Source organism: Tauraco erythrolophus, chromosome 1 (genome assembly GCF_009769465.1).
Source record: "Tauraco erythrolophus isolate bTauEry1 chromosome 1, bTauEry1.pri, whole genome shotgun sequence".
Lineage (NCBI taxonomy): Eukaryota > Metazoa > Chordata > Aves > Musophagiformes > Musophagidae > Tauraco > Tauraco erythrolophus.
Genome location: NC_141465.1, coordinates 4,504,655 through 4,532,607, shown reverse-complemented (window position 1 = coordinate 4,532,607; position 27,953 = coordinate 4,504,655). Strand labels below are relative to the sequence as shown.

At 45.0% G+C, this 27,953-nt stretch overlaps 1 protein-coding gene across 2 annotated transcripts; it reads right to left on the bottom strand.

Annotated features, from left to right (window-relative positions):
- Positions 1-757: 757 nt before the first annotated feature.
- On the bottom strand, positions 758-27,786 carry CHD1L (chromodomain helicase DNA binding protein 1 like). Of its 2 annotated transcripts, XM_086616903.1 has the most exons (23): positions 27,690-27,786; positions 25,269-25,381; positions 24,411-24,517; positions 23,009-23,123; positions 20,738-20,769; positions 18,494-18,575; positions 16,811-16,973; positions 16,317-16,472; positions 14,991-15,083; positions 14,466-14,562; positions 12,979-13,052; positions 11,762-11,872; positions 10,034-10,148; positions 9,437-9,590; positions 8,201-8,366; positions 6,710-6,855; positions 6,173-6,336; positions 5,200-5,408; positions 3,555-3,653; positions 2,762-2,832; positions 2,384-2,498; positions 2,017-2,125; positions 758-1,314 (listed from the first exon to the last, which is right to left on the bottom strand). In XM_086616903.1, exons 1-23 carry the CDS (start codon positions 27,784-27,786, stop codon positions 1,236-1,238), a joined length of 2,667 nt encoding a protein of 888 aa, XP_086473029.1. In that variant the 3' UTR covers positions 758-1,235. The 2 variants fall into 2 exon arrangements, with proteins under 2 accessions (XP_086473029.1, XP_086473035.1); XM_086616909.1 differs by lacking the exons at positions 11,762-11,872; positions 12,979-13,052; positions 14,466-14,562; positions 27,690-27,786 and having other exon boundaries at positions 25,269-25,338.
- Positions 27,787-27,953: the final 167 nt, after the last annotated feature.

Below are 27,953 nucleotides of genomic sequence, written 5' to 3'. Positions count from 1 at the left end.
TATGCAGCACTAGCTTACCTAAGCTTCAGCAGGATCAAAGATAACCAGTCACTTGGGGTTTAACAGTGAATGACTGAGTATCCAACTCAGGAAGGCTTCTCCTGGTGTGGAGCACACCACTCAGCATGACAAGCCACGTCAGAATCAGGCCTGAAATTATTAAGTAAACGCAGCCAGCGATGCGTGTTGGCAATTAGATATTTAAAGACATACTTTCCACTGCTTGTGGGGTGATTTCCTATTGGAAGCTGAACTTTAAATTGAATTAAGTTTGGCACCTCACAGTCTCTCTGGTCAAAACACTTACTAGGAGAGCTACTATTGCCTGGTTGTACTAAAAAACTCTGAAAAAATATGCTAACAGCGCCAACAATGCACAAAACAGGAAAGTTCTGTTGCAACAGAGTACAGCCAACATCAAAAACTCTGCATTATGATTTCCTTAAAATTAATCAAAGGGTCATGGGAACGTTTCTCACAGCTTTTTGGACAGCAGTAAGGAACTGGATTGCATAACAGCTGCAACAAAGAACTGTGCAATGAAAAAGCAGTTGTGGGAGATGGAAACGTGTCGTTTATAAAGTCAGACACAAATTTTGGCAGCCTTGCACACCTTTGCCCAGAATACTGGTAGCATTTTGCTTAATTGTAAGCATGTGATTGTATTTGAATATTGATAAATTTTGTATTTGAACAAAAGCAAGTCAAATGGACTTCTGGGGTACTGGAACAGTGTCAACAATTTATATTACGTGGTTCTCACGCGGTGTTGTGCAGACAGCTTCCTTTCCACTGAGACGTCCATGTGGGCAGGTGCACAGAGTCCCAGTTAACCACTAAAAAGCTGATTGAAGAGAAGTATAGTGAGACAGAGGATGAAATCTGAAGGGGGGGAAAATATGCCCAAACAATACTATATTCCAAGCCCTAGCAATACCTTAACGTAAGGGGTAACAACTGACCATCAGTGAAAGTTTAATTTTCCATCTCCCAAACAGGTCTGGGATTGAGCCAACATCCTTATCCAAAGACTCTTTGAAATCTGAGGCAGTCTCAGTCCTCTCCAGAGCCATCGATAAGATGTAAATGTTCTGGCTAATAAAGGCAGAGAGATGCAGGGGCAAATAACGACTGTGTAACTGACGTTTCTGAAGTGGATGCACATGGAACGTCTGAGTGACGTTGAAAAGATCCTCGGCTTTTTGTGCGTGTTTCCCAATGAAATTACTGCATCTTCATGGCTTTGAGACTGTCATTGAAGATGAATATGCTTGTGAAGTGGAGGAAGAGCCTTTATTCCTAGGGAAGTAATATCTAATAAGAAGTGTCAAGGAAATGCTGTCAAGGACTGCCAGACAACACGTCCACTAAGAGATTCTCCAAGGAAGGAGGCAGAATGCTCTCAATACTATAGTCTTTGTTTCAGGTTTTCAGTTTCACAGAACTGCTGACAGTGGTAGAATAGCAAATCATGTCTTCCTAGAGAAGTGACAAAACAAAGCCTTCTCATAAACCTCCGTTTGCTTTCCCAGAAGGTGAAAGCAATGAGCTCTTTTGCTGTAAGAGCCTGTCCTAACACACACCAACTCCACCATGTTCAGCCAAGGAAGCAGGTTATCACTTGCTTGGAACAAAAAACATTGTAATGCTTTTTTCACATTCTCACTTTTGATACTTTCTGAGTCACTTCCCTTACTCTGAAATACCAGTCATCTCCCCCACAGACGTGGCATATACAGGTAAGGTGATGGCTGTCAACTGTTAGCACCCAGTTCTAACAAACTCTGACAGGTATAATGAATCACACTAACCTGTCATTTTCACCTAAAATGGGAAGTCCTTACTGTGGAACGAGTACCTGGATGACAGCAAAGTCAGAGAAACCACGTCTTTAGTCAGACTGTGGCATCTGTGCCTTGCCTTGCCTTGCTTCCTTGCTTTGCATCCACCAAGGTATTCAGGGAAACATTTCAATATTAGATTATGAACAAAATAATACACACTCCAAAAGGATACATAAGAGTGGGGACACCCCGTGTTGCCAAATATTTTTGGATGAGCCGCTCGGTACCGTACCAGTTGAAACCTTTTGTTGCGTACCCGATTCGTGGAAGATGCACTGTTGCTGAGAAGGAGGGAACAGAGTGCACACTCTTTAGGACAAGATACACACAATAGGACAAGATATACACAAAGCAATCTAGGTAAGGACTTCAAGCTAACCAATGTGAACAGAAGAAATATTTTGGAACACGACATATCTGCCATAGAGATCTCACTCTTACTTCAGAAAAAACAGTACAGGAGGGGTGGAAATTGGTCATCATCTTTAGGTGCAGTCACGCATGTTAAGGATTCACTGTTCCACTGCACAAACACTTACCATTCCTTTTCTTGGCTGCTAAATAAATCTTCTTCAGGCCCTTTTCCAAAGCAGACAGCTTAATGCCAGACAAGTTGTTGGACCGATCCCGGTGCTGAGCTACAATCAAGGCCAACTAAGCAGAAAGCACACCAAAAAAATGAAGTGGAGTTTACATACAGCACTAAGAGACACAGTGATTGCTGCTGTTAAACTGCAGGACTAACTACTAGCTTTAATAAATGAGAAAAAGATCCCCTTTTCTCTAATGTTTAACTGCAGCTTAGCCATGTTCAGTATTCAGTGCCATTATTAGTGGGAAAAAGTCATGACATTCATTTCACACAGCTTCAAAAACATGTGGACAGAGCAACACAAAAAGGAGCTTCTCATTCTCACCAAGTCTTGTCCTTTTTTCCTGGATTTTTTATCATCAATAGGAAATAACAGGGTCCCTCCTAACTCCAGGTCTGTCCAGAAAATAAGAACAGAACAACAAAAAAATCAGTCCTGAAGAGCCTTTGCCTAGGGAAGCAAGACAGACGTTACTTCCCTTGACCCCTGAGATACACACACACACACTCTCCCCCACCCTCCACCCCGCCAGTTATATCCCAGTTAAAGACCAAAAATGGAGAGAGAGACACTAGAACAAGAAGAAAGCGTCTCCCAGGAAATTAGAAAAAACAACAGATCCACCTTACAGCAAGATGTGCATTCCTCACCAGCTGCAGGTAGCTCAAAACTGCTAATAGATGCTCAGGAGAAGATGAGTGCTTGGAGGAAACCAAAGGCTCAACTGAGTACTGCCTGAAGTGGCTTTCATCCTCCTTAAAAGCACTTTGACAGAAGATGCAGGGCTCTGTCTTATATAGTGAAAAACATCCTGGGAATAATGAACAAGTTGGTGGGGTTTTTTTTGGTTTTGGTTTGGTTCTTTTTTGATTGTTTTTTTTTTTGTGACTTGCAGCATGGATTGGAATGACCAACCCCTATGCAGAGTTCTCACACTCCTAACAAGTCAAGTCAAAGCTCCTGCTGTATTACTGCTTTCAGAGCTAGGGATGCAACTATCTAGAGAAAGAGGAAAAAAGCATGAGTACCAAGGTATCCAGGCACCTCACTCCTGCAACACCAGTGGGATTTCAGCTTTTTCAAGTATCTTGGCCTAAAGTCAGTTTTAATCTCTCACCTTTCATCTTTCCTGCCATCTCATATATTTTCCTTGGCTGATCAGAACGAGCCTCCAGAGCTGTAAATAAACCACCCCTTCCCCAGCGGCCAGAGTCATCTAGAATGAAATTACAAGTTAGATTCCTTTTAGAAAGTGAGGTTGAAGACCACCCCTGCAGGAAAGGGACCTACTCTGTACAAACACAACAAATGATTATCAGAAACAGACATGGGAACCAGACATGAACTGAAGTCAACCAGTACTCAAGGGACCATCCTAGAGGACAAAACTCAGCCCTTGAGGAAAAACAAACTTGTCACAGTTCCCTGAAAAACTCTACAGGAAGAATTCCTTCTTATTGTCCACTGAGGATGCTCAAACAAGCACTAACCATGGCACTGAGCCCATAAACCTGTCGGTATCCTCACATACATGCACATAATATGTGCATAGAGCAGGCATCTAGTGTGTCCCCAGACTGGTGCAGGTTTTTACTTTCATATGGCATTTCCACTTCAAACATGGAATACTGCATTCAGCTCTGGAGTCCCCAACACAAGAAGGACATGGAGCTCCTGAAGCGGGTCCAGAGGAGGCCACGGAGATGATCCGAGGGCTGGAGCACCTCTGCTATGAAGACAGGCTGAGAGACTTGGGGCTGTTCAGCCTGGAGAAGAGAAGGCTCCGGGGTGATCTTATAGCAGCTTTTCAGTACTTAAAGGGGCTACAGGAAAGCTGGAGAGGGACTTTTTACAAGGGCATGTAGTGATAGGACAAGGGGCAATGGATTTAAACTGAAAGAGGGGAGATTTAGATTGGATATAAGGAAGAAATTTTTCACTCTGAGGGTGGTGAGGCACTGGAACAGGTTGCCCAGAGAAGCTGTGGATGCCCCATCCCTGGAAGTGTTCAAGGCCAGGCTGGATGAGGCTTTGGGCAACCTGGTGTAGTGGAGGGTGTCCCTGCCCATGGCAGGGGAGTTGGAACTAGATGATCTTTGAGGTCCCTTCCAACCCAAACTATTCTGTGATTCTATGATTCTGTGAGTTTTTGTGCTGAGTTCAATGTAAGCCAAAGTGGGTTATAATCTTCTGCTATAGCCTTGGTCAGAAGAGCTGATTGAGGAGGAACTCTGTAACCTGAATTTCTCTCCCTCAGCCTCAGTATCTTAACAGAGGTCCTTAAAATAGGAGACTAGCATAGAGCCTCTGCACTGTCAGTGTTGGGAAACAAGCACCAAGAGAGAGCAGCTCACACCTCGGCCTCTGGAAACGCCTGTATCTCTCTGCTGACTGTATAAGGGAGACAACTTTCAATATCTCAATTCAATGCCTCAGTTTACATGGGATGAACAAAAGGCCCTCATCTCAGGAAGAACTGTCTCCACTTGGCTACAGACATACAATTTCAAGCCCTACAGGCACCTTTCAAGAGGCTCACCCATAAATCCAGAGAGGGCATGAAAAGATCCATGTACACCTTGCTAGTACTTGTGTGAGTTACACATGTAGTAGAGTCTGTATTGCCTCTGCACCACTCAAGATTGAAATGAAACAAAAATTATCTCAGTCTGGATAGGAATTAGAAACTACTGAGCCAGCAGGGACAATTCAGCCCCCCTTTCCACCTCACCCATCAACATTCCTGTTGTCACAAGTTCTACCTAGGCAGTGGACAATGATGGCATCCTCCTCTTCTGCTTTGGGGTGGGTGACATCTCCCATGACATACTTGATACAGTTCAGGTCTGCATCTTTGTAATCTAAATCCACACTCAGCCCAGCCTCATCCTCCTCAAACTCTTCCTCAGAGTCACTTTCCTCTGAAGGAAGGCAGGTTGATGTGTAATGATTTGCCTCCCACCAGGCCATCCTGAAACAAAACAAGAGAAGATGATGTTCAATGAAAATCAGAGGTGAGGGGAATGCACCTTGGTTTAAATCATTGCAGTGAAACACAGGAGACCCAGCCCTGCATTCCCTCTGCTCTCCCCCCTATTTTAGACTGAAACCAAGTCTATCGCAGTTCTTAACTTTGATATTAAGAGCCACATGCCAGTATGATAACACAGTTGCAGGCATGGAAAAAGTGAGTATTTGACAAAGGGCAAGGAGCTGCTTACAGTGGAGAAAAGGAAGAACACCTAGGAAAAAAGGAGGAGAAAGTTGAGACACATGCCAGAGAGTCACAGATGTCAGACCAATACATAGGGGCCAACTGTGACGTTTCAGAAAGCTTCTCCCAGAAGCTCACTGCACATTCAGATATGAGGTTTTTATTCAGGCCACTCTTTATTAATTAAATTAGATGTGAAGTCAGGCAGTGTATTCAGAGGAAAAGAACCCTTGCCAGAAGCTCAAGCCATTTTTCCACCTTCACATGCCTAAGTTATGCAGTTTGAGCACACACATGGAAACATCCTGATGCATGAAGCTAACCCTCTCACGAGGGTGGCCTGCAGCCATTTTGTTATGTTCTCCTCCCCTCGTGCCCAGCCCCACCTGCCATGGTGGATGGATACAGAGCATGGAGGGTGGATACAGAGCATGACTTGTTTTTGTCAGTCAGACACACATTTCTAGAGCATAGTGGAACAGACATCAGCTTCCAAGTAGTGGATGCAGTACAAACCATACTTTTTCTTATGTTCTGCCTCTGCTTTTGCCTTCTTCTTTTCCTCCATGAGCCTCACTCTCTTTGCTGCTGCTTCTTGGCGCTTCTTCCTCCTAGCCTCCAGCTCCTCTGAGCTCAACAAGTGCTTCCTCCTGGTTGACTGTTCCCGGAGGCCTGTGAGAAGGGCCTGGAAAAAGAAGGCAGTATCATGGAAACACACTGCTCATTTTAAAGCTGTGTCTGGCACCCACCCTAACTTCTGTGCCTTTCCCATTTGTCTACTTGCCCACAGGTTTTAATCACCAGATGGCAATTGTCACATAATAAGTGGTTTTGTGACCTAAGTTTATACTGGTGTGGCGCACATCGTATCTCTGATCAGTTATCAGAACTGCTGAAGCTGACAAGCCCTCAGATTCGAGCACTAACTTTACTACATTGAAATCCAAATCTTTTAACGTACGTTCTGCAAGCCGTAGGCAAAGAGAGAAAACTGTCAGCCTCGTTTCCCACGAGCAAATGAAAGAGCATCGTGTGCCTTTTCATGTCTTTTGTCTTACATTTGCTTTGTTCCGGAGAGCTCTCCCTTCCTTACTGGTCTCTTCAGTCAAGGCTTTCTGAAGTTCCAAAAGCTGATCAAATGCTTTTTTGTCTTCTCTGCTGGGTTCTTTTGAATAATCTTTGCCTTCGTACACATACATGTGATCTTTAAAAAATAATTAAAATGTGTAAAAAGGAAGTGAAAGCCACTAACATCTAAAGTGTACAGCAACATCAAAATAACTTTGGCTTCTCTGTGACACTTTTCTACCCTCAGCAGAAAAAGACATTCACTCTCATAATATTTTTTTTTTTTTAAATAACCAGTGTCAGCACCATGTAGAAACAACAAAATCAAGATTTGCTTCCTTAGGCAAAAGCTTTTCACTGAAGTCATTTATACTGGTAAAGAATCTTTTTTCCTATTTTGGTTCTTTAACTACTTGAAGATGCATTTCCTTCACCGTTCTCTTTGGTCATTCCATCTCTGCCAGTAGTGAATTCATTTAGCTGTGCTATCTAGTTACAGGCAACTCTGAAATGGATAGCAAACATGTTCTTTTGAGCTCCCAAACAAAATAAAAGCACGGAACTCTGGCAACCCAGAGTTACTGCTCATCAGGTGAGCTACGTTCCCCACAAGCATCACACAGCGTGCTACCACTGCTCCTCTTCAAGGTACTAACAAAAAATAACACTCTTTGCTCAGTCTCAGCCAATAATTACTTGTTGCCAACAACTGCTGCAGGACAGACAATACCTGTCCTGCAGGTCTGTATTTCTGCTTCAGTCACAGATCTGTATTTAAGTGCTGCTGTGTACTCAAAACAGAAATCCAGTCTTTCTCACCATGACACTAGAAGAGGGAAAGTACCTTTAGAATTTTTTATTGTATAGTATGGGGCTGTGAGAAACTAACTGCAAGTGTGGGACATTTGGACTGGAAGGTAGAGTACTGAAGACACAGTAGGTTTGTTCTAGTTGTTTAGACTACATAACTCTGCATTTCTTATCTCAGTTTGGAATTTTTTTAAGGTCATTTCAATGTGTGATTTTCATGGCCAATAATCTTTTGTTTGGAGATAAATACAAACCACCTGCTATAAAGCTTTTCCTTAAATTACTATTATATCTCTAAAGCTGTATATCTAGCTTAATGGTTCTCTGTGGGAAAACCAGCAGCTGCAATTTGAATATTTCCACTTTTCTCACTAATTCTCAAAATATTTGAAGCATATGAAGGAATTCAGCCCCCTAGCCACCAACCAGGCAAGTATCGTTACCATTATCTTACAAATAGGCAAATAAGGACACAAAAAAAGAAGAAAAAGACCAATAAAGGCTCAGAAATAAAGTCTGTAGGTGAGCCACAAACAAAATCCCAAGTCACCTACATAATTAGCAGTCCACTTTTCTTCTTGCTGCCTGAAAGTCCCACCCCTGCCTGGGAAGCCTTCTCTACCAGCACCCAAGTGCCATGCATTTCATAGGTATTTAGATTCTGAACTTACTCTCTGTATCCTCCTCTTCACTCTCTTCTTCGCGTGGCAGCGCAACGTCCGTCACCCACTTCCCTCCTTTTGTCTCTCCAAGGATGTTTTCTAGCTCCACATCCTGTATAGTACTCCCCTCAGAGGAGAGCAATTTATCCAAGCCAAATTTCAAGATTTCACTCAGCTTTAATAAAAAGAAGGGGAAGTTCAGTATTAAAATCTCCTAATTCCATGCCAATCCCAGTGTCTCGAGCTTCTCACGCTTAAATATAAAGGATGTACAAGCAGAGGAATCTAAGCCCTAATGTTACCTGTCAATATACTTAGGCTTTAACACACTTGGTTCTCCTAGCACCTGATGGGACAGGCCCCTACAACATATATCCCTCAAACATAACTCATCCAGACTCGAATGGGTCATTTTTCTCCAGGGCTAAATGACAAAACAGCACTGTACTGACTGCAGTCAAGCAGCTTTCTTCATAGCCAGGCTTGGTTTTGCCCCCAATGCCACAAAAATCCATGGGGAGAAAAACATCAGCATGGAACTTCTTATGGACTCAGTTCCACTTCTCCCATGGAAACGATAATTGCTGAGATACACGCTGATGGGGCAGGGAGGGGAGATGGCAGGGGAAAGGATACACGAATTCCAAACCTCTCCCAGGTTTATCTGCACACAGGGTGTATATCGCCCTGAATGTCAGTTTGCTTGAGGTTTTCAACCCAAGTTCTCAGCACAAACCTCAGCTTTCGGGTCAGAATTATAAATCATGCCCTGACTTTTGAGACATTGCATAGGCCAAGAGGTTAACAGAAGGCTGACTGAGTTTCAGACTAGCAACCAAAAGCTGGCTAAGTACTTATCATCAGCTCCATTTGAGAGAGAAAAGCACCAGAGCCAGGAAAGTTCTAGAAACAATGAGTCGGCTTCCACTTTAGACCTGTTATAATTAAAAATAAACAAGTAAAACAAGGAGAGGTTCTGCCTTCCCCTCTTCTCCAAGAAAACACTCCCTTTTTCAACAATGGCTGAGCCTCAAAATTGTAAAAACTGTCTTCGAACGTCAGATCTTGTCTGGACCTGGGATGTCATTTTGGTTCCTAAGACATGCAAAAGCTGTCACGTCAGTGCACATCTCCCTCAAAACCTAAGTGTCTGGCTAGGTTCACATCAGACATAAATACAGAAACACTCTGGGACATTTCTAAAGACATTTCTGGAGTCAAATTGAGGATACAGCTCTATTTTACCTGTAACTCTGCTGATCCCTGAGGCTTGGGCGCTCCCAGAGCAAACTGACCCCCTTCTACAACGGCACTTGTCAGTCGGAGCTTAGAAGCAGCCCTTCGGTAGATTATTTCTTCGATCGTATCTCGCCCAATCAAGCGGATAATTTTTACAGGCCTGGAAAAATTTAAGAAAATTCTTATTATTTTCCATCTTTTCAGGTGCACTAAAGCAGCTCACTTGCACGGAGCACTATCCCCTCACCCAGTATTTGGGTAGGGAAAAAAAGGCAAGAACAAAATCAGCAAAAATAATCAGCAGAAACGTAATGCTTATCTAATTGCTTCTTGACACAGGAGGAATGCTCGCTGCAGAAGCGCGAGCAAACCTCCAGATTCCCTCTCCTCCTCCAAACCTACAAAGCTCCCACCCTAGGCACACAACAAGGACAAGGCTGCATGAGGCTGCAACGGAAAAATGAAGACATAAAGTCCTCTCTGCTCTCCTTCTTTGGTCTTCAACCTACTGTGCTTTAACCCTCCATTGCCTATGAACAGGGAAAGCAACACTGAGAGGCCAAGAGAGTCACCAAGGAAACCAGAAGTAGCAAAATTTCTCACTTGTGCTGCCCGATCCGGTGAGCTCGTGCTATTGCTTGCAAGTCATTTTGTGGGTTAAAATCACTATCAGTAAAAATAACTGTATCTGCTGCTGTCAGGTTCATGCCAACTCCACCTGTGAACAAAGAAGGTCATAAAATATGTCACCAGCAGAAAAAAAAAAAAAAAAAAAGGAGCAGCTGGGGAATTTATGCTGTGCAAGGTTCTGTCAGAATTGATCAACTATATCTAATTCAATCCATCTCTCAACCCCAAACATGAGTCTCACAAGGATCTAAAAAGAGGAGTGAGCCTTCCAGTTCTGCACTTCTCCGTGCTTCCAGCCTTCTGCCAACAGCCAAAAAAAGAGCCGTACTGTGCACTGTAGTAAAAAGGTGGGTGCAAGTGAACGAATGCAAAGGGGACTGTTTGTCATGACTGAGGAACACAGACACGTTCCTCAGCTGGCAGACAGGTGAACTCAGCAAGGACTGGCTTCACTGGGGCTACAAAAGGGACCGCCCAAGTCAGGGCTTGGTTGCAGCACAAAAGCAACTGGTAAATAAACTGCTGAAACAGTGGAAAACACCGTGCCCAACTACACAACAACTAGAGCTAGGTATTTACATGGCTTAAAAGCTTTTCAGGTGAGAGTTTGGGGTCTCATGGAATGAAAGGAAAAAAATACAGTAATTTTTTTTTTTTAAGACTCACTATTGTGACAATGTACTGTCGTTAAAGAGGGAGGAGCCTGCTGCCTTACGTTTCTTACAGCTCTTGCCAAGCACCTCTTCACCGTAATCAGAACATACAAGTGGAGACAAGCCATGCACCTGAAAATCTCTGTCCATAATATGGGATGGAAATACTGTTAGCACACTCGGTCCCAGCTGAATACGAGATGCTTTGGCCAGACATAGCAATGTGCAGAGAAAAACAATTCCTAAGTCTGGCTGAGATGGGCAGGGAGAGTTCAGGCACTGTGGTGAGAGACACACTTATTCCTACCATTAGGCACTTCTCTTCAGTCTCTCTCCATACTCCCCTCAACGCACTGCAGTGTCACTGGAGCCAGGCTCATCCAGGAGGGCCTGACAAGAAGCCCAAAGGAAGATTTAGTTCAAGTTTGATGCTTGAGAGCAAGCAGTGTGGGATCCCTCCTCGGGAGACAAAGAGAAGCCTGCATCTGCCCTTGCTTGACTATAAAGACTGAGACGTCTAAAATTGTGTAGGAGACACAGATCTGCCTGAAGAGCCAGGAGGGGAAGGAGCACAGATGGCAGTCCCAGGGTGTTCTTTGCAGTCTCAGGACAGCAAAAGGCTCTCAGTGGAGTCTGTCTGCCAGCTAGAGAGCACGTCCATGTTCAGCAAACTCAAGAAGCAATTCCACCAGCTTACTTAGAGGAAGTCTGTTCCCGCCTGAAGTCTGGTGCTTGCAGAAATAAAATGCTCGTGGGATTCCTTAAGCTCAGCCTGGCACAGGGACAGGCATTATGGGACTTGGAATAAAAAAAGTAACTCAAGTGGCTGCAATATGAAAAGTATCTTGGCATCAGCTGCTGAAAGGAAAGCACAGAAACCAGATGTCCTAGCCAGGAGACCCAAGTTCAGGATGTGTCTTGACTCCCTCAAAAAAACCCCACATGAACAGGCTCTGCAGGATTCAGAACCCCCTGAAATCTTGCCAGAGAGAGCAAAAGAAGAGTGCAGAAGCAAGATGGGTTGTTTGTCTCTCCTTTCCTTACTTACCTGCTCTGGTGCTCAGCAGGAAGATAAAGATGGGCTGTTGACCAAAGTTCTTAATGGCAAGGTGCCTCTCCTCACCCCTGACGGAACCGTCCAGCCGCTCATAGCTGTAGCCTTTTTAAACAAGCAATATTTATGTTTCTGAAATTCCACCTATGCTCTTCCCTCTTCCCTCATTCTCTAGTGTCTCACTGCTGTCCTGAATCGTTCTACGCCAAATCCTCCTGCCTCAATTCTCATTTTATTGCCTTTGATTCCTTCGTTCTTTCCCAGTTAAACCTCGTATAAACTGAAGTAGTGACCCTGACTTCCAGATTGACTGTCGGTAAAGGGTAATTCAGCCGAGGCTGAAGCAGAGACTCTCAGCATTTAATTTACTGCTTGGAAACACAACAGGAAAATTCAGAGCCAAAGTAAAAGAATGTTAACACACAGTCCCATTTTAGACTCTGCTGTGCTGGCTGTTGGCCCCACAAAACAGGCCAACAACCATTGGATCCTCCTTATGCAAACTCCCATGGCCTTCAATGTGTGCTTTCCTGTGAGCAAGCAGTATGGAATATGGCCCTGCATTTGGCTTTATCCTGCATTATTAGATGTCCAAAACCATAAACACCAAACAAAAGCCTCTTTCATGGGAAATCCTAAGTAGGCATGGAGCCACGTGGATTGAAACAAAGGAAAATGTCCCAAGAACACTTGGCTAACCTTGCCAAAAATGGTCTGATCCAACCTGCCCTTGCAGAGATGTTGGGGCCCCACTGCCGACAACTGTTTTAATCAAAAATTAATTTCCTGGTATGAATGTGGCCCAATTTGCGTTTTGTGCTGGACAAACTGAATCTAGAGCAAGCCTACTGCCTTCAGTGTAACTACTTCAGGACTCCGGTACATAACTGAACACAGGTATATGATGAAACATTGCTACCCTGCCACCTGTTAGCTCCATTTTATCAAGCAATCAAAGCTGAAACTACTCTAAAGAACAACATTTAAGTGCCAGCTCATTTCAAGCAGTTGGTAAAACAGCAAAGAGCTAAACTCAAGACCCTCCCAACTCACAGTGCCACTGCAAGAATATGGTTTCTATCTACTAGGAAGCAATAAATCCTCATCACAGCTCCTTCTCCATTCCAGGCAGATCAACCAAAATCAGAGGAACCATATATGGTAGAGATCATTAGGTGAGGCTCTCTGCTGCCAAAGCATGCAGAACATACCTCTATAATCCAGGTAGTCTTGCAGGATATCAAGCAGTTGAGTCATCTGAGAGAAGAGCAAGACACGGTGGCCACTGGAAGAACATGAGACACCATGAGACTCAGCGTACTGTGACAGCATTTCATAGAGTGGTAGAGGGATTACAATAGCTAACGAGTCACTGTTAGCCACTGTCACATGGCAAGGCCTCATCACCTCTGTCCAATAAACCTCACTGCGTTGTCAGCCCCACATCCAAATGCAACCAGTTAGCTTCATCTGCCACCATCAGCTGCCATATCTAGAGCACGGAGTCACAGAGAGGTAACAAGGCTCTGGCACAGCTCTGCTGCTGGCTGGATGCAGCCTGGTGAGGATCCAAAGGAGCCTGTCTAAAAGGATCCTCAGCTTCAACTGAGCATCACGAGGTCTTCCTCACCACATGACTTGCCACAACAGACCTCACTCAAATCACACACTTTGAAGCATCTTAAATGTTGAGAAAATGTAGGATCAGCATCTCTGTGACAATAGAGCATTTCCTACTCCAGGAAATGACCCTCTAGAGATCAAACTCTGCTTAGAATCATGTGTAAGTGAGAAATCAACTCTCCCCTCTCCAAGCTCTAGGCCTCAGACAGCGCTCTGTTTAAATCAGACTTCACTGTAGAGCAGAACACAGACATTTTCAAGTCCAGAATTCGCACAGGTTGTCAAAGACAACCAAGGGAGAGGCACTCACTCACAAGGTGCTATAGAACAGAACAAAGACCTCCACAACCACATCAGAACTTCCTAAGACCTGTTGAAGCTCTGTCCTTTGGAAGTAATCAAAGAGAAATCACAGGCCAATTAAAAGAGGAGGTAGAATTTGTGTCATGCAGGAGGCACTGCTTCACGAACTGCACAAGAACGCAAACCACAGTTTGATTTTGCTTCCATGAAAGAGCTGGAAGTAAATACCGCACGGTCCTTAGTTTCCAGGTTCTAAAGTCACCAGAGCTCAACACAAGGAGTTCTGAAGGCTGTTCCCAAAGCTGAAGCTTCAGCTTATTCTTGGTTTTGGTCCAGTCAAATTTCTTTTTCACATTCGCTATGCATTCTGCCTCCTGGGCTAACACAGGCACAGTCGCACAAAGGAACTCGACTGATGTCTTGGAAGCCACTCTCAGGAACGCCATGCTCAAACCAGATGTGCTGCACACCATGTCAGATGGTTATTCTCCCAGGTTCCCAAATATGAGAACACGTGAGAGAGTTAATGTTTTGAGAAACGTGTGAAGGGAAGCTACAAAAGTCTTTGGGGTTACTCTACCATCTCCAGTGCAGCTCCTGACACTGAAATGACTTATTTCAGGTAGTCAGTAAGGTGCAATAAAAAGGGCAGTGCTTGTGTTGTGATGAGTATCTGCTCAATCTATGGCTAATTAAGGTAGTTCGCCTTCCCAGTTTGCCTCTTCTCCCTGTGTCAAGTCCACCCTGCCTTCCTCACCCCAACGTGACATACCCAGCATACAAGAATGAAAGGAGTTTATCCAACAAACACAGCTTGCCACTGGCTTCAACAATATGGTCTCCAATCTCAAAGGGTTCTGGCTCAACACCTGGAACAAAAAGCATTTTCAGATGCAGACCTAATACCGTGCAAATGACAACTCTGTGGTCAACCTCAGCATGTCTGCACTGCCTGCGATTGCCAAGCAGACCTCCATGATGCTTGCTTGAGAAGTGATGGCCCTTCTCTGTCCCTAAAGAACATCCTCAGTAGTTCACGAAGAATTGTGATTTCATTGTTTAGGTGAGAGAAGAACAAGTGGAAAGCTGCAGTAAGAAACTCAAATTTCACACAGTCCTCTACTTTATTCCTCATTATTGATGAGCTGTCATGTGGTGGAACTGGTCACAAACTCAAGTACAACATTGTTTATTGCTTCTGCTAAGCATTACACTGCCAAGCAATAACAGAAAACCACTGTGTAAATCAAGAAACTTATTTTTTTCTGTTTCTAGAGAGAGAACAGTGCTTTCTTACCATTGAAAAGGTACGGGTGGGCAACACACTTCCGCAGCTGAATTAAGACATTCTGAAGTGTAACCTTCCTTCCTGCTTCACTTTCAAATGCATCTAGAACAAAAAGCACAGAAAGGGAAGTGAGCAGGAAAGCCCACGCTCCATCAATGAGTGTGACTGGGAATGTCTGGGTACTGAGCACTGCTCTGCAGCGATTCAGCACTGGAGTATCTCTGCAGATCACATCTGCGTTTGAATTTCCCATCTCAAGACTAAGACATCTGTTTTCATGGACCAAACAAAATGTCCCTCGCATTTTTTTGGACAAGCCTTTAGAAATAAGACCCTGATGAAAACTACTCTGCCTTGTCAAACTCTCCGGAACTTTCTGGACTCCCTGGAAAATGTGACTGTCATTTTTCTAAGAGTGAATTATAGATCTAGGAACCATCAAAAATAGTGAAAGAAATTTGGTTGCAGTTAATTTGAATTTTCCAGCAACAACAACAACAAAAAAAGTAATACAGCATAGTCAAGATCTCCTGGGCAACCACGAAGTTAAGGAGAGTTGCATTTCTGCTAGGAGAAAAAAAAAAAACAAACGTGCACATATGCTAACTTTAGAAGAAGAAGGTTCAGATTGCCTGGTGATGTTCATGTAGAGTGCTAGCCCTAGAAGAACAAAGGGACTCCATCCCCCCCATTTTACTTTCCCTACAACACCTAAGCACTGGCAAGTCATACAATGTGGTACGCATAGACAGAAGAGGAGGAATTGAGAGAGAGGGAAATACTTCTCTCTCATATCTCAGGATGCTTTTTTACAGTTAGTTCATATGGGAAGTAACAAGGAGGAAGCTGTTATGGTAACAGTCTGTGGCTGCACTGTCTATATGGCCCTGTGGCTTCCTAACAAACTCATGTCTACGTCCAGTAGGTTTAAATTAACTTTATGGCATCTGTGCTACTATTGGAAAATTTGTAGAGATCCACAGATGCAACATTTCTTGTACCACCCTTTTATCTGAACACAGAAGCAAGTGATAGGAGCAGGCTTATCTCATGAAAAGTATTTTTAATTATTTTTAATGACGGGCTGGCCCAAAGCAGGATCCTGAAGCTGACCCTCCCTGGCTCTGAAACAACTCAGGTCTAGATCCATATGTCTCTTATTTTATCACAAGCTAAACCCCCAAATCAAGCAGCCCAAAGCACTGAATTCAGCATGTTTATTCCATGCATATTCTGCAAGCCAAAGCCTCTTCTGTTTCACTGCAATAGAGCACAAATTTACAAAACAAATTTTACTTTTAAAGTTAACTGATAGGCTTCAAAATTCTCAGTTACCCAGGTCTTTCGTCAAAATGGCCTTGTAGTACTTCCTCTGCAGAGCTGACATTCCATGGTACAGAACCACTTCCACCTTCTTTGGCAGCTCTGCAGCCACCTCAGATTTGACTCTTCGCAGCAAAAATGGCTGCAGAAGATTGTGCAATTCTTTTGCTATGCAGAGGCAGGAAAAAAAGAGGAAATCACTGCATTAAATGTAAGGAATTTATACAGTACCTTCACAACTAAACTTTCAAAATAAACATGTAAGGAACGTTACCTCTATTAGCTAAACGACTCAAGCTCAATTTTACACACAGAGAAACCAAAACATAGCTGCATACCTGAAATACTTAAGAGCTACATCAAGGTAAGTCATTATCACTTTTAGTGGCTTTGTTTTAAAGCTAGTCAGCATTAAAAGGAAGCAAATAAAGAGGACACGACATGCCTGTTTCCTAGTCAAGATAGCAGCTGATTCTGACTTGAGTACAACACTGCTTATTACTGACCTGGCTCACTCTCTTTTTCGATCCCTTGGTAATACTCAACAAACTCTGTCACTTGTTCCCTAGGAAAGATGTCAGGCTCGACAAGGCTGAGTAAGGAGTACAGTTCCTGGAGGCTGTTCTGGATTGGAGTGCCTGTGAGCAGCAGGCTGAAGCCTACTGAGAACTGAAAGAACCAGCAACAAAACAAAATTACTAGGAGACAATATCTGGAATGAAAAGTCACTCAATATACAACTCCACTCATGCCACTCTTCAGCTTAACTTAAAAATGAGAGGTAGCACAGAACTGCCCGCAGAACGCTGCCAAGTCTGCCAAAACCATCCAACATAAGGTACGGTGTGACAGCCAAACAGCTCCACCAAACTGACCAGGATGGCACCAATGCAATGAAAACAGCGCAAGCAAAATAAGAACAAAATGCAAAACCAACACCATCCAAATTCTCAGATCGACGCTCTCTGCAGTGCATACTCAGGGTTAGGTAACGAGAGATGACTGGAAAATGCTGTCGGAATAGGACAGTGAAATGAAACTGCAAGAGATTACGTCCCATTTCTATTTGCTGGCTAACTGACAAACTCAGCAACGTCATCTGGTCCATGTTGCTGACAGTAATCCCTGTAAAGGGACTTGGGGAATATGGTTACCTTTGAAAACACACAAGTCTTCTCTCAAGTTTGGTAACAGGAAATACGTTAGGAGGAGAGCTAAGGTGAATCATGCCTAATTCTTTGTGGCTACAACCAAGGCTCCTGAAATACAAACATCATGGACAGTGCCTCACCACCCTCAGAGGGAAGAATTTCTTTCTTATATCCAATCTAAATCTCCCCTCTTTCAGTTTAAAGCCATTGTCCCTTGTCCTATCACTACATGCCCTTGTAAAAAGCCCCTCTCCAGCTTTCCTGTAGACCCCCTTTAAGTACTGGAAGGCTGCAACAAGATCACCCCGGAGCCTTCTCTTCTCCAGGCTGAACAGCCCCAACTCTCTCAGCCTGTCTTCATAGCAGAGGTGCTCCAGCCCTCGGATCATCTTTGTGGCCTCCTCTGGACTCGCTCCAGCAGCTCCATGTTATTCTTGTGTTGGGGGCTCCAGAGCTGAACACAGTATTCCAGGTGGGGTCTCACGAGAGCAGAGCAGAGGGGCAGAATCACCTCCCTCAACCTGCTGGCCACATTTGTTTTGAAGTGTAATGTCATTTAGCAATTTCAATAAACATGGGTGGCTCCATTAAATGGGACAATAGAAGTCAACAGTTCATGACTTGAGGTCCCATGAACTAGGCAAGGGTTCCTTCACTCTCCCCAAGCTGGAGATAGCCTCTTGTTGTCTATACTGCCTTAGGTCAGCAGACTTCTACCACTTCAGTAGCACAGCTGTGGTTCAGCGCTCTATCTGGCTGCTTCACACTTTTCAGCCTCTCAAATTGCTCCAACGTGTCAAGCCCAAACATGAGTCAGAATGACAGATAAGCTCCAAATACAGCCCACATCCCTGCAAAGCCAACAAGATAGGCCTTTCTCTGTCTGCCACTAAATATGGGAATCTGTTCACCAACTCTGATGGAAACTGGTTGTGGCCCAGAGCTTAATAAACACTCAGATAAACAAACAGAGAATCTATATGCTATACTGATGAGGAAAAGGTCTTTAGACACTAAAAGATGGGTGAGTTATTTTACCTCAGAAAGCATCTTGTGAAGCAGAGAACTTTGATTTTTCAGTCTGTGAGCTTCATCTACGACCAAGGCAGCCCAGTTAAAGCTGAAGAAACACAAAACATCATCTTCAGTTAGGGGCTGACAATCTTTTAGTCCAAAAAGATTGAAATAAGTGGTGGCTCTGCTTGGCTGAACTTGAGATGGTCCCACCCCGGGAACAACAAACAAACATCACAAGTGAGGTGGGAGGAATTCACAAGTACTGGTTTTCAAGAGCCAACACAGCTTCATAACTAGAGCCTGGCTAGTTTTTCTGAAATCAAAAGTAAATAAAATTGCTTGAATTTCTTTCTTCTTTCTCCATCCCTGTTTCTCTGGGAAAACGACATAAGCACAAGTTAGTCAAATATTCAAGGAGGTCTATGATTTGGAAAACCAGATGTGAAACTAGGCCCTAGGACCTGTGCAGAAACCTAACAACTATGATGAGGTAGTGGTGGCAGAGCCATAACAAGCCTTTTGAAAATCACCCAAGACAGGAGTTTCAACTCGCTCTGGGCTTGATACAGCTATATGCAGTATCTCATCAAGTAGGCTGCAGCATCACTGGTGACTTAGTAGATCCACCAGGATCTACTGGATCTACTTAAGTAGATCTAAGGATCTACTTAATATAAACTGCAGATCTTTTCAATCCTCAGTGTTTGTGCCTGCTTATCATTAGGGTTTCAACTCCCACATCACAGAACGACCTCCACACAGTCAAGTCCAGCTGATGGGTAGGCAGGGGAGGGACACCATGATCCTTCAGCTTTTCTTACCCACACACTTCCCTTCCCAGAGAAATACAAGGGCTGAAATCACAGCGACCTACACTCTCCTCAAAGCTCTTCTGTTTCCTTTGATTCCTCTCTTTGCTATTTAAGAGTGGTTCTCCATTGCCAGGACAGTCAAATGTCATTATTCTTATTCTACAGGTACAGCAACTGAATTGCAGAGGGGACACTTCAGTGTGAAGCACTGCAGAAGCTCATGTGCAGAGCAGAGTCTGATCTCTCACGCGTTAAAAAGAGCAGGGCTCTTGCTCAAGTCATTTGTGCTGGTAAGGAGCGGTGGTGATGGGACATCCGATAACTTTGACCCCCCCTTTACAAACTGCTCCAAGGTACAAATGATTAGCAACTACTTTTTTCAGAAGGAAGACTAGAGAGGGAAAACCCCCAGACTCGGGTGACATGGCTTTGAGGTTATGTGCTAGCCTTAGAAGTAGGAAAATGCACTGGAGCTGATGTTTCTGTGCAACTAAGGCTAGTGACTTGCTCTCCCTGCGTACTACATACTAGGCCTAAGCTGAAAAATAAGCAAAATCATACACAGCAGTGAAGGATGTGACATGAAACTGTAAGGACAGTGTGGCCATGGCTACCTTTCACAGCGTTGGGCTTCTATCACGATGTATTCATCCAGCACAATCTGCTGTTTCCAGCAGTGGCTAAGGGCAGGTGCTTTGCAGAAAGACAACAGGGCACCCGCAGCGGACCTGACTAGCTCTGAGAGACCCAAAATTGTGTCAGCGGGGGCCACTGGGTTTCTGCTCCTACAAAGATCCTAAGCCATTCCTGATACCTGGCTGCCCCCAGCATTTGTCACGGCACATCACTGTTGCAAGGCATTGGTGCTAGTGCTAAAAAAATAGGAAAATTCCTCCTCATTTCGAGTGTAGGCTTCTGTAAAATCCTGTATGACCATGACAATACTTCCCACAGGCTGACCTTCAGCTGTATAATCAGTTTTCCTAGAAAGCATAATGCTCCATAAACTCTCCACAATTCTGACTGGTGGCAATAGGCAATAAACTTCAGGATGTGATATTAGCACACGATCACTGTCGTATAATGCAGGTCAATTTCAGCAAATTTTGCATCTAATACCTTTATAATCTGAAGATCTTCAAGATTTCCTCTGTTCTAAAATTCAGTCTTCTGGACTGATCTTTAGTGCACTGCTACAAGCCACTAAGTATAATTTATTGTGAGTTAACTGGCTTGAAAGTTGTCCTTGGGGGAAGTTCATGTACGTCTTAGCTAGCTGACATTAAAGCTTCTTCGTTGAAAGCTGGTAAAGACAAAGCTCTAATCACGAGCAAAGAACATCCTTGGCTCTTGTGAAACAAGCACAGGATCTCACACACACACAAACATGCGCTGAAGAAATCGCTGACAGATGTGCAGAATTAAATTTGAAAAAAATTAAAGCCAGACTTACCATTTCAGAAACGCTGCATCTTTCAGACAAATCTGCAATGAAAGGAAATGAACCATGATTTACGACTTAAGTTAATAATCAGTTAAGAAACAGAGCATCTGGGTTTTTGCATCTACTTGCAAACCAGGGTGGAACGGAGGAGAATGGAAAGAAGCCATTTATTACCTGAGGAAAGTAATGTGACAGCTATTGTAACCACAAGCTGTTGTAATCCTACATTTTAACTCTTGTCTGGCAAAATACCAGCAGTAGAACCTCAGAGAACTAATGGAAATTCACACACCATAAATGCTCTTCAACTCTGTAAAGTTTTTCGTATCTTTCTCACTCAGTAAGAAACACCACCCACCTTCAGCACCACAATATTTTTCACTCTAACCAAGCATATGCTTCTGTGGATTAATCTGAGCTATTACAATGACCTGATAGTATCCTGAAGTGTAGACATTGCTTGCCTAACTTTAGATTCAGAGGAAGAGAAATCAGGTTACTGAGGAGAAATCCTTAAAAAAGCACAGAATTTTATCATCAAAAGCAACAGACAAGAAAAATCTTAGCTAAGTGAGCATCTCCATACAGTCGATCGCTTTCTTGGACTTGCTTCACTATGAGCACCTCCATTTACCATGTTCAGGACAAGGGTTACCACTGTTCCCCACTCCTGCTTGTGAAACATGGAAAAAGATGCAGGTTCGGAGCAGTCAGCACAGGTCACGCAGCTCCCAGTGGGAACAGACAGTAAAATACTTGGAGAGGGAAAGTGAAAGGGCAAAGAGACAGGGAGATCAGGGGGTGGGGTGGGGGAGGAGCTCTAAGAGATGCTTTTCATCTGATTTCAAGTTGATTAAGAGAGTGTTAAAATAAAATCAAAGTGCTGATATGAAGCAATGTCTGACTGGGCCTGACTCATAAGAGAAAAACAAAGGCTTTTTCCCACTCCAGATAACTAAGCACCAGATCAAAGTCCAAAGCAGTGACCAAGGAAGCAACTCTATTCTGGTTGGTCCCATTTACAGCAGGACAGGCCCTTCTCAGGAGAGCTCTGACCAGATTCAGCCCAAAGTCCTACCAACTGTAACAAGGACTTGACCATTTTGCAGTCCAAGAACGAATTTTTGTCTGAGGAGGGCCTGCTGAAGAGGGCACAAAAAAGGCAAACTCTTTCTAAGTGTTCTTCCATTGCCTGATTAATAGGATCTTCATAAACATCACCAGTACAAGTACAGTACCAGTACAAGTTGGGGACTGAACTGTTGGGGAGCAGCACAGAGGAAAGGGACCTGGGGGTCCTGGTGGACAGCAGGATGACCATGAGCCAGCAACGTGCCCTTGTGGCCAAGAAGGCCAATGGCATCCTGGGCTGTATTAGAAGGGGTGTGGTTAGTAGGTCGAGAGAGGTTCTCCTCCCTCTCTACTCTGCCCTGGTGAGGCCGCATCTAGAATATTGTGTCCAGTTCCGGGCCCCTCAGTTCAACAAGGACAAGGAACTGCTTGAGAGAGTCCAGCGCAGGGCCACAAAGATGATTAAGGCAGTGGAGCATCTCCCTTGTGAGGAAAGGCTGAGGGAGCTGGGTCTCTTTAGCTTGGAGAAGAGGAGACTGAGGGGAGACCTCATTAATATTTATAAATATGTAAAGGGAGACTGTCATGAGGATGGAGCCAGGCTCTTCTCAGTGCCATCCAATGACAGAACAAGGGGAAATGGATCTAAGCTGGAACATAGGAGGTTCCGCTTAAACATGAGGAAGAACTTCCCAGTAAGGGTAACAGAACACTGGAACAGGCTGCCCAGAGAGGTTGTGGAGTCTTCTTCTCTGGAGATGTTCAAAACCCGCCTGGACGCGTTCTTGTGTGATCTGATCTAGGTGGTCCTGCTCTGGCAGGAGGATTGGACTAGATGATCCTTTGAGGTCCCTTCCAATCCCTGACATTCTGTTATTCTGTGATCACACATGTATGCTTCTATTAAGTGTTAAAGGTCTGTAAGACACATTCCAAGGCAATGAAGACACCATTTAGCATCAGTTAAGGATGGACACGTGTCTGTTTTCTTTACTCAAGGTGTGACACAGTTATGCAGTAAAGCTGGGGTTAAAGCAGATTATCTCAGGGACACAAAAACTGCAGCAACTTAGATCGGTTTGTGAAATGGGTTACAGAGTAGAAAACCACTGAGGAAGGTCAGAGAGGAGTACAGGGGGCAAAGCACGAGCTGGGTGGTACAGAGGAAAAACTCGAGCCCTCCTTTCAAGTGACAAAGACATCACGTACTTCATACGTTGTCAAGAGCGCACGGAAGTGAGATTGCTCCTTCAGGTTTTGCTGCAGTTTGGGCCGCTCCTCCTTGCTGCCTGTGTATGTCACAAAGGAAAGACATGGAGCAAACCTGTTGTCCAGAGAAAGACAGAGAAAAAACAGTGAGCCCAGCTCAGTCTTCCATGTGTTTTTGACCCTGGATCCCATTTTCAGACATAGCTACTGCACAGATAAAAAGAACCTCCCATCCAGACATTCTGCCCTCCTGTGAGATATGGCTGGATCTCAGCTTTGGAATCTAACCCCTTCCTGACTAATTTGCATCTCAGGTTGGCACCTCAGCTGCTGGTTCTGGTTTGGACAAATCCCAAACAAACTGCGTTCCCCTAGGTCTCACAGTCCAAGGCAGACGACTGAAAACCAGTCTCATGGCCCATCTGTTATTCTGAACTGAAAAAGCTCATGAGAAGCAGGTGAATGGTTTGCCCAGTTGGGACTGAAGAATTGGCCTAAGTCACGCTAAAATAAAGGCAGGCAATGTCTGCAGCAAAAAGGTCCAAGTCAGGGCATCAAAAATCTATCCTCTTCGTCAAAAAGCAGATAAAACCAGTTCCATGGAGGAAAAGTTGGGACCATAAAATTCTTCCTCATTTAATCTCACCGCTGATACCTGCCTAATGTTCCTCCTGGATAGCTGTTCACTGCCTATCTAGGAAGGGATGCACCCTCCCCCAACTATTCCAACTGCAAGTCTACTCAAATCAGGCCAGCTCACTTCAGAATGCAACCTGTGCGACTTCGGATGCTGAGAGGCAGCATCGCCGAACAGCCACACAGATAGACTTCTGTTCTAATACTTTTTGTCCTTCCTCTTAAGGAAGGGATGCACTTTCCTCTTAAGGAAGGGCAGAAATCTTTGGGCTTCAGCAGAATCTTGGGCTCCAGCTTAAAAATGTGTGAATTCTGGGCTTTGCAAACGTGCCATCAGCACAGTCACTGTACCCCAGTGAGGACAAGCTGCATGCACAGATGTATTTTGCATGCATATACAAGCATGCCACGAAAGATACTGTTCAACTTGTGTCTTACCTTTTACTGTACAGAATCCTGGCTGTCTTCTGCAGATTTTTGCCTAAGAGAGGCTGAGCACGGAGGGTTATAAATCAATAAAAAGTCAGGAGCTAGTGGGACTATTTGGACTTCGAGTCAGCCATACTGTAAGTTGGATGAATTAATGTATACCACAGCATATAGACTATGCTGCATAGTTTGCATTGATTTGCTGGTTTAGTAGCTTCGCTTTTTCACTTTTTTTCCTTTTGAATGGAATAAAACTGTTGGACTGACCACATTTGAAGAGAATCTTTGTAACTTGATGTGCAAGAATATGACGAGCCGGACAACTGTTGAATCTTACCTCTCCAGTTCGTCCTTCCAGTTGCTCAGAACAGAGAGAGGACAAAGTATCAGAAATTTCTCTTTGTTCGTTAATTTTTTTGTCAAATAAAGAAGTAGAGAAATAGTCTAGAAAAAAAGGAAAATAAATTTCTCGATAACAACAAAAAGGTTCAACCCAATAGCCTGAACCTACATAAACTGTTTCCTTCTTGAGCTTTGTAGCTAGTTCCTACAGCTTCTCTAGCACAAAGCAGAGCTAACAGAACATCAAATGAGACCCACTATCAATGACAAAAAAGCCTAGATCCCAAAACATGACCTGGAGCTCCTTTCCAAAGACTTTTCTCCTACAGTCACAAAAAAGATCTATCATACCTCACTTTCTAAAACTACTAGTTTGTTATTTAAGACCCATTAAATACCACCAGCTGAACCAAAGCACAGTCATTTTCCAACAAAACTGAAACCCACTGAAAAACTTACAAAAAAAAAAAGCTCTGTTAAATTTACACCTCTACATTTTAATCCACGTGTTGACAAACTCAAAAATCATTTTGCTGCAGGTGTATCAAAACGACATCATCTTCTCTGTACTGGCTGTTTATTGTGCCTTCTACACTGTGCACTAAGAATTATGCATTAAGGTGTTGGTATAAAACAACCACTCATCTTTTTACAGAACTCTGAAACGTTTTTAGAGTATTACTCAGGACTTCACATTTGTTTTAAACGATTAAGAAACGAAAGAAACAATGAGCTCTCTCTTTTGAGAGACTGATCATCAGGGTCTTTCTTTTTCATTCTGCAGAAACACTGGGCTAAAAAAAAAAAAAGTTAGGCAAAACTAATTTTCCAGAAGAAGGAGGAGGAGACACACCTGACAAGTCTTCCCAAGGCCCATCTCATCGCCCAGGATACAGCCATGCTGGATTTCGTAGCATTGCACCAGCCAGTTTACACCTTCTATTTGATAGGGACGAAGTTTAATGCCTGGGAATAAAAGCAGTTTGTTACGTTAACAGAGTCATTCAATACACTCTACATACAGTTACACCTCAAAGCCACCAAAACCAGGTCCTGCTCAGCACAGGCCTTCCCAAACACCTGTCTCACAGGAAAAGCACGCCGGTTTTCAGCAGAAGCTAGTTTACCCTATCGCAAATCCATCCAATTAAACCATATTCAGGAACTTTAAAATACATAAAAATGCCCCAGGTCATTACAAAGGCCTGTACAAGGAACCTAATCTGGTAATTAAAACTGTTACTTTGCATTCTTAAACGACAGCTTGACTTTCACCTCCAGCCACTTTTTAAAACGTGTTCGAGTTCTAGACTTAAGAACACACTTTAGGCTACCAGAAACGTCTGTAACCATCCACTATTGTATCATAATAACTTCTCAACGAGATGTTTTCCGGCTTTTCTGCACTTAAGCTACAGCAGACCTCAATTGTAGGTCACTGCAGCTACTATCATGGAATGGTTAGGGTTGGAAGGGACCTCAAAGATCATCTAGTTCCAACCCCCTGCCATGGGCAGGGACACCCTACACTACACCAGGTTGCCCAAAGCCTCATCCAACCGGGCCTTGAACACTTCCAGGGATGGGGCAGCCACAACTCCTCTGGGTAACCTGTGCCAGTGCCTCACCACCCTCAGAGTGAAAAATTTCTTCCATATATCCAATCGAAAGCTCCCCTCTTTCAGTTTAAATCCATTGCCTCTTGTACTGTCACTACATACACACCCCTGTAAAAAGCCCCTCTCCAGCTTTCCTATAGGCCCCCTTTAGGCACTGGAAAGCTGCAATAAGATCACCCCGGAGCCTTCTCTTCTCCAGGCTGAACAGCCCCAACTCCCTAAGCCTGTCTTCATAGCAGAGGTGCTCCAGCCCTCAGATCATCTCCGTGGCCCTGTCATCCTTATTATGGGGTGCGATACGTCGAAACAAACCACAAAACAAGTCAAGTCAAAGCTCTCAAGGTCTTTCCTTGTACCTGGACTCAAGTGCTGCCTGTTGTTAACAACGTCGTGCCATCGCCACCCTGAAACAAGCGCCCAAGCACGTGAAACAACTCGCCAGCCCGCAGGAAACAAGCCCAAATGAGCCCAGGGACTGAGGAAAACGCACAAGGAGGACGAGTCCAGGAACTCGTGGTGGGCCTGCAAGAACCTCATGAAGTTCAACAAGGCCAAGTGCAAGGTCCTGCACGTGGGTTGGGGCAATCCCAAGCAGAAGTACAGGCTGAGTGAAGAACGGATTGAGAGCAGCCCTGAGGAAAAGGACTTGGGAGTGCTGGTGGATGAGAAGCTCAACATGAGCCGGCAATGTGCGCTGGCAGCCCAGAAAGCCAACCGTGTCCTGGGCTGCATCCAGAGCAGCATGGCCAGCAGGTCGAGGGAGGGGATTCTGCCCCTCTGCTCTGCTCTCGTGAGACCCCACCTAGAATACAGTGTTCAGCTCTGGAGTCCCCAGCATAAGAAGGACATGGAGCTACTGGAGCAGGTCCAGAGGAGGCCACGAAGATGATTCGAGGGCTGGAGCACCTCTGCTATGAAGACAGGCTGAGAGACTTGGGGCTGTTCAGCCTGGAGAAGAGAAGGCTCCGGGGTGATCTTATTGCAGCCTTCCAGTACCTAAAGGGGGCCTACAGGAAAGCTGGAGAGGGGCTTTTTACAAGGGTGTGTAGTGATAGGACAAGGGGCAATGGCTTTAAACTGAAAGAGGGGAGCTTTCGATTGGATATATGGAAGAAATTTTTCACTCTGAGGGTGGTGAGGCACTGGAACAGGTTGCCCAGAGAAGTTGTGGCTGCCCCATCCCTGGAAGTGTTCAAGGCCAGGCTGGATGAGGCTTTGGGCAACCTGGTGTAGTGTAGGGTGTCCCTGCCCATGGCAGAGGGGTTGGAACGAGATGATCTTTGAGGTCCCTTTCAATCCGAACCATTCTATAATTCTATGATTCCATGACTGAGGAAAACGCACAAACGGACGGACAGCCCGGGCGCCCCCTGTCACGCCAGAAGCACGGAGCGGCCGAGGAAGGCGCGCGAGGAGCGGCGAGCACGGCTGCAACGCGGCTCTCCGCCGCAGCCGGCTGCCGCAGGCCCGGGAGCCACCTTCACCGACACCTTTATTTATGTCGGCCCGGCGGTGTCAGCGCAGAGCCCCGACGATTATCGCGGAGCAGCACCGCGCCCCCCCGCCGCCTCCCGCCATCCGCCCGCAGACACCGCCGCCCCCAGCGCGTTCGCGCTCCCTCATCCCTCCCCCCGCACCGCCCGGTGCCCGCTGACCTGTCAGACCCCACCGGTAAACGTCCCCCTCCTCCGCGCCCAGACCGCCCGCCCGGGCGCCGGCGGCGCGGCGAAGCGCCTGAAGGAAGCGGGACATGGCGGGCGGCGGCAGCGCCGCGCTTGGCCCGGCACCGCCGCTCCCTCCCGCCGCTCCTCCCTCAGCCCCCGGCGCGGCGCAGGCGCGCTCGGGGCCGGGGCCCGAGCACCGCCCCGGCAGGGGGAGGGGAGGGCTGCGGTGTCCCTGCGGCCGCCGCTGTCGCCGCC

Excerpts from the sequence above, each read along its gene's own strand:
- CHD1L (XM_086616903.1), bottom strand. The coding sequence starts at position 27,786 with ATGTCCCGCTTCCTTCAGGCGCTTCGCCGCGCCGCCGGCGCCCGGGCG. Across the intron at positions 18,576-20,737 it reads GATGCAGCGTTTCTGAAATG|CTTTAACTGGGCTGCCTTGG; the intron begins GTAAGTCTGGCT and ends GTGTTTCTTCAG. Across the intron at positions 2,499-2,761 it reads GGAAAAAAGGACAAGACTTG|TTGGCCTTGATTGTAGCTCA; the intron begins GTGAGAATGAGA and ends CTTTCTGCTTAG.